This window comes from Phyllostomus discolor, assembly GCF_004126475.2.
Source record: "Phyllostomus discolor isolate MPI-MPIP mPhyDis1 chromosome 15 unlocalized genomic scaffold, mPhyDis1.pri.v3 mPhyDis1_scaffold_2, whole genome shotgun sequence".
In the NCBI taxonomy this organism is placed as follows: Eukaryota; Metazoa; Chordata; class Mammalia; order Chiroptera; family Phyllostomidae; genus Phyllostomus; species Phyllostomus discolor.
The window spans coordinates 20,996-27,884 of record NW_023397491.1 but is presented as its reverse complement, the minus strand read 5'-3'; the positions used below and the strand labels follow the sequence as shown (position 1 = coordinate 27,884).

General features: G+C 46.0%; 1 gene segment (V, D, J or C); it reads right to left on the bottom strand.

The window, feature by feature from the left end:
* Positions 1 to 3,121: 3,121 nt before the first annotated feature.
* Positions 3,122 to 6,134, bottom strand: LOC118498620. The segment is given in 3 exon segments: positions 3,122 to 3,134; positions 5,608 to 5,923; positions 6,024 to 6,134. Coding segments are annotated over 3 exon segments (369 nt in total).
* Between the last annotated feature and the right edge of the window lie 755 nt (positions 6,135 to 6,889).

Sequence of the window (6,889 nt, the reverse complement as noted above, 5' to 3'; positions counted from 1 at the left end):
GGGCAATACTCCACAGGATTCTGAGGGTCCAAGTTCTACACAGTATTGTAGGATATGGGTCCCCTGCTAGGCCTCTGAGCTTTGTGTAGATACAGCTCCTCCAACTAAGGAACAAGCTCCCACAGAACATGCTCCTCATTGTGAACCCAACTGAGAGACATGGAGAGCTCCCAGTTCTGGGCTTTAATGTCTGACTGTCTTATTCTTGGATCAGTGTGTCTTCAAAAGTCTCCACCTCATGAGTTAATAAAACCATCCCTGTTCCCAGTTCCTCACAATATGGATATAAAGAATCCCTGCAGATACCATTGACTGTGGTTCTCATGTGCCATGGAGTTTGGTGAAAGCCCAGATAGTATATTTACAGTCACCATATGTCCAAATCTTCTTATAGAGGTGTCCGTGAAAAGAAAATGGCACAGGCCCTCACGGGGAATAAGAAATCCCTTCCCTGCTTCCCCTGCACCTGCTCCTGGGGAGGCTGCTGTGAGCTTGTGAGACCTGTCCACCCCCTGGTGCCAACTTTGCATCATGCTGGGGAGGTTCCTGTCAGGGATTACAGAGCATGAACTTCTCAGAATTGCTAGTCCAGAATTAAAGGTTCTGCACTGACTTCCAGAAGCTCCCCCAGGGACGCTGTGTGCTTTCATTCTGTGGACATAGAGAACTAACCTTAGTAAACCCCACTGACTCTGCAGAACCTCATAGTTAGGACTCTGTGAAGCCACCAGGAAGCCCCTTCCCTGGACCTGACAGATGCACTGGCACAACCAACAGTCCTGAGATCTGAAGCTCTTGGGGGCTTTGGGAGCCTCCAATGTCCTCAGGTTCCTCTGGTGGAAGGTCCCATATGAGTGTCCCTTCATGTGGTCCAAATCCCACTGCACTTCTACTGCTCAATGAATGACAAATACACACTGTGATGATTTTCATAGAATGCACCCTAGGTCTCCCTTCTGTGCTGTACCTATCACTTGGGCAGTGCCCACAGTGGATTCTAGGCCAGGATGTGGCTTCCTAGGTGAGGTCATCTCTGTGTGTGACAACCAAGTTTTTTTTGTCTATTTTTGGTGCTCCATCCATTTGCTTATCTTCTTTTCTGACCATATGCCTCATGGACCTGAGACTCCACATCCCACATGGAGAAAGACTCACTTCTCAGTGATTCACAGCTCACTGGTCAATCCATGCAGGAATCACCATCTCTTCCTGCACCTGGGTTACTTGTTCAATGCTCATGGACTTTCCCACACTGGTCAAGGCATCAGGGGTAGAATTCAGACATCACTGCTCATTGCTCAGACTCCCTTTGAAAGGAGACATTCTCTAATGCTGGTCATAGAGGAGCTGTGGTGATGTTCCCTATGTGGGCTCTGAGTTCTCCAAATCTGTCATTACCATAGGCACTGAGTTCTCGCTTAGTCCCAGGGACAGACAAGAGCATGTGTTTCGGATTTTGTATCTGACACAGGTGGTTCCTCTGGAGGAAAAGACTTAGAAAGTTCCCATTTTTTAGGATCATGGGTCAATGCTGTATTTATCAAGCATGTGTCACTTACAGGTGTCACCAAGTCATTTACATCAGTGCATATTTATCCTCTATGTCGGTTTTTATCTCATAATATATAATCACATGGAAACTACATCAAACAAGCATTCTTCTAAGCAAATGTTCACAGTGCTTTAATGAATCAGACAAATCTCTATCATTTCAGTAAATGTTCTTCATGAGATTTTCCACATGGAGTCAATTTGCAGTTGGTAATTGTGCAAAATAATATTGGAGGAAAACTGCTTGCAAGATGGATCACTGAGGATCATGGCTGAGGGCCAGAGTGCTCAGGGCAGAAGAAGACCTCTGTCCCAGTTCTGAAATACAGCAAACAGGAAGGAAGGGCTTAATTTTCTCTCTTCAGTTTGTTTCATTCAGTACCTTGGTGGAGAATAGGGTGCCCACCTGCATAGGGGAAATGGTCTGCTTTTCTGAACAATCATCTCAAAGGTAAGTTCACCTGTAAACACACTTGAACAAACATGAATATCTATCAGCTAAATGTTTGGGCACCTAGTGATCTGGTCAAACTAACACAAAACAAACAGTCAGAACATAGCCTTTAGGAGAATCCCAAGGCAGAGATAATATGTATCTGCCCAATGCATGAAGATAGAGGTCAACCAGCCACTTTAGACTCATTGTGGTGAATGCTTTCTTAGGTACCTACATGTTGAATGTCAGGTGAAGAGGGAGCTCCCTGCCAGAGGATAAACAAAATATTAATTAATCTCCCTGTTCCCTGTGCCTGTAGAATATGTGGGCCCTGAGTTCCCCCTCTTGTTTGCTGCCCCACCTGTAAGCAGGTTCTTGTGTGGACTCACACTGACTTCCCCTCACTGTGTCACTAGCACAGTAATACAGGGCAGAGCCCTTTGTTCTCAGGCTGTTCATTTGCAGATAGGCAGTGCTTTGGGAATCATCTCTTGAGATGGTGAATCTCGTTTTCACAGACACATATTCTGTTGTGTGACTGTTACCTGTGTTTCTGATGACTCCTACCCACTATAGTCCGTTTTCTGGAGCCTGGCGTGTCCAGTTTATATAGGAGTCACTGAATGTGAATACAGAACCTTTGCAGGAGAGTCTAACAAACCCCCCAGGGTGCCTCAGGCCCCCACCAGACTCCACCAAGTACACCTCACATTGGACACCCGCAGACAAAAGATTTTCATTAGCAGGACACACACACACACACACACACACACACACACACACAGAATGCCCCAGGTTCTCTGTAATGTTACCATGTAAAAGCATCAGGACAAGACCCATCTCAGCTCAGACTTCATGGTGCTTCCTCTGGGTTAATGGCTTCAGTGAGTGCTAACTGCAGAGACCTGGGGGTTGGAACTGATATCCTTGAGGTACAGGGACGGCCACAAGTTTAGTTTCATCTGTACGTGGTTATGCCCATTTTCATGTGATTCTCCCCTTAGTGTCAGAGAAGTCAAAGCCCTGAGTTATGGCCCCCACTTGACCAAAGGGAAAAGCACACTCATTGTGACAGTGGGGAGTTTTATGAGAGGCTGGTTAATCTGGATGCTGTAGATTCATTTCTGTCATTGCTAAGTTCTACCACCTGGCAATTTAACACAATTTAATTCACAGCGATATTCCGCATGCATAGTGTTTCGTGCCACTCAGCTCAGCATACATTCTTTGTATGACATTGTCCATGTGTCGACACAGAGAGATGTTCATCCCCATCCTCAGTCTCCCTGGCTGAGGTCAGTGGGCACTACTATTTCTTCTCTCTTGATCTTTCAAAACAGAATTCCTGCCCATTGTGCATCTGAGCACCAAGAGTCCATCTTTGTGGGGAGAGAGTGGGAAGAAGGAACAAACACAGGTAGAGCCTTTAACCTGCCTTGGGCACCTTCTGAGCTCTGCCTCTCCACTCCCTCCCCAATCTCTCAACAACTGCCACATCAAGTGACTGAGGCACAAAAAGCACATGAATAATTATTCAGTAAGGGGTTACTATAATCAAATGCCGTGTTGTCATTGTTATATACAATCTCTGGGAAGTTTGAAAAATGGCATGCTTAGTTAAAATCATAAAACCTACATAAACCTGCAGTCTCACTTGGTCAATGTACACTCAAGTGGCATTCATGCCCTCACCTCCAAGCACACATCAGCTTTGCCCCTGTGACCTGGTGACTGGAAGAAACATGCATTTACGGATTTTACCTCCAGTGAAATGTGGACCTCCATCCATGCTGATGTTGTAAATATTGAAAGGGTTCATGCATTACATGCACTTCTAATGCTGCCTCTCACTACATCTGTGTAACAGCCCCACATTACATTTGACCAGGGAAAACTGCCTATAAAAAACACCAGAGAAAAACTGCCCTTGAACATCACTGGAAGGACACTGATGTTGTACTTTTAACAACACATGTGGTGGCAAATCTACAGAGATGCAGCCCCTGTGGCCATGTCACTCTACAACCAGACTCCATTCTTGGTGCTGTAACAGTCTACTGTGAACTGTGCCATTGTCCCCTGACAGAAATTTATTTATAAATCATCTGGAAGTGGGAAATGCAGTAATGTCTGCTGGCAGATTGATGGCAGTTACAGAACAGATCCCTACACAACTGTTTGCTCACTGTAATCTCAGTAGGCGGATTTGGCAAGGGAGGTTCCTCTCTCCTCTGTTATAAAGGACATGATCCCATTCATGAGAGTTCCACCCTAGGACCATCACTTGTCCCAAGGCCCCATGTCCTAATACCATAATATGAGCTTCAGGTTTTAATAATTTGGGTGTTTTGGAGTGACACCAACACCAGCTCATAAAAACAAATGAATCAAATCATGACTCCAGACAACTGGAAGGCTGCTTCAGTAAAGCTCCTTAATCTGAGGGTCCCCATAAATCTGTGAATGCTTCTCATCTTTGTCAGCAGAAAATGGGCCCAGGCTCTTCAGAACAAGCTGATAAGCTTGCACAGTGGACAGGTTCCACCCTACACTTTGAACAGGAATGTTCATATAATTTATTATTGCTTTCCCTTATTGCATATGTATAACCATTACTCTCATTTTCTTGGACTAAAATTATTTTCTAACTGTAGTTATAGGTGGCTCTGTGTTCTCACTCCTGTTTCCTAGGTGTTCCATGAAATAAGGAGCCAGGCTCTTGTGTTTGATATCTGATGCTGACATGTTGAGGTTCACCCCTCTGTCTCTTGTTCACACGTGGGAAATTTGACATGAAAGTGGGAATAATCCCTAGTTTGATGCAGGTGTGAGATGAAAACCACACAAATTAGTCCTGTGAGAAGGACCCTGTGCAGGGGTGAACAATAAAATCTGGACCATACTCCTTATCTGATGTGACACAGCCTCTCCTGACCTGATGGAAAGTCCATGCTGCTCTGAACAGACTCCTAAATGAAGGGACAGACATTTTTGCACAGTCCCTCTGAGGGTGTGACATCATCACCCTGGACATCCACACCATGGTATGGTGTGGGTCCCTCTATGTCCACATGATGTCAACTGCTACCGATGCCATGGATGTGAAATTAAGTCAATGGCCATCTCCCCTGCCGCCCCCCCCCCCGGGGCCTGGGTTCCTACAACTCTAGAGCCCACTGTCCAGCATGCACGTGTCCTGCTGACTGTCAGCTTGGCCTCTGAGCTATGTGGGTGTGGGCCCTTTTTTGTGTCCAGCAGAGCCTCTGGTTGGATTCAGCTGATTTGGGTCAGGAGGTTTGATGATTTAATGATCTTTCATTAGAAAGGAGAAAACAAATGCATGTGACTCCTTGACATTGGAGCATGTGAGAGGGTTTTCCTACTATGACAACAAGCCTCTGTAACTCAGATACTGAAGATGTCAGAGCAGAACCATGAAGGGAGGGAAGCTTCCAGAGGAAAACTGGAAACCAGTCCTTAAACTGCATCTTCAGCTGCTCCCAAGCTGATCCCTGTGCTCAGTGTGCCCTGAGCGCCCCCTGGTGTCCTGAGCGCCCCCAGCAGCCCAGCCCTCTTGTCTCTTTCAGGGAGTTTTGTGTCTGGGCTCACAATGACTTCACCTCACTGTGCCACTCGCACAGTAATACATGGCTGTGTCCTCAGCTCTCAGGCTGTTCATTTGCAAATAGAGCATGTTCTTGCCATTGTCTCTGGAGATGGTAAATCGGCCTTTCACAGAGCTGGCATAGTATGTTCTACTACCATCATGACTAATGTATGAAACCCACTCCAGCCCCTTCCCTGGAGCCTGGCGGACCCAGTTCATTGGGCTTCTACTGAATGTGAATCCAGAGGCTGCACAAGAGAGTCTCAGAGACCCACCAGGCTTCAACAAGCCTCCCCCAGACTCCACCAGCTGCACATCACACTGGACACCTGCAAACACAAAGACATAAGTTCAGGAAACTCACCCTCCACTGTTTCTCTCAGTCCTATACATTCACTTACACAGTGCCTCTCATTCTCCACAAATTACCTCTTATAATAGCAGCAAGGAAAACCCAGCTGAGCCCAAAACCCATCGTGAGTGGCCTGTGTTCTGTCCTGAAAAGGGACTGAGAACACCTGGGAATCCTTGGCCAGGCTCCTTTCCCAGAGCTGCAGGGTCAGGGATAGGCTGCTTTTCATGAGAAGAGCAGCCCTATTTGCATGTCCTCCTACTATATAGGGAGCTCTGGGACTGGAGGTTCACATGAAGGACATAGTCCCAGAGTGTGACATATCAAAGGTGTGATGGTGCATGACCTAGGAGAGTACATTATCATGAAAAAGAGGGATTTAAGATGAGTGATGCCTTTGAAAGTCACCGTAATTGACATACCAAGAGGATTAGATGTTCACAAGCAGAGGGGGAATCAAAAAAGCAGGAGACTGTCCTTCAGGTCCCAGGAAGTTCCAGTTGTCCCCATTTCCCCTACGAGGCAATCAGAATATGAACTAAGGACAGAGAGTGATACTAGAGCATGTGGACCCAGTGTTGCAGGAGGTGGAGGGGCTGTGTGGAGCATTGGAGGCAGAAGTGTGAACTCTACAGAGAAGCAGACTGTGCTCCCAGGTCATGTTCATACAATAGAGTTTGGCCCTAAGTGTGCAGCAGCCTCACCGCCTCCTTTTGGTTTTAGTCTCTAGACTCTGAAGTACAACCAGATTCAAATATTTGGACATAGGAGAATCTCAGTCATGACCAGATATGCTTTGTTGGAGATGTAGGTAGAAATTGGGTAGTAAGTATGTTGACATTTTAGGAATTTGGTTATGGAAACCTTGATACGAACCACTAATAGAAAATGACACATGTAAATAAAAGCATAATTGATATGAAGAGTATTATTTTTATTTATC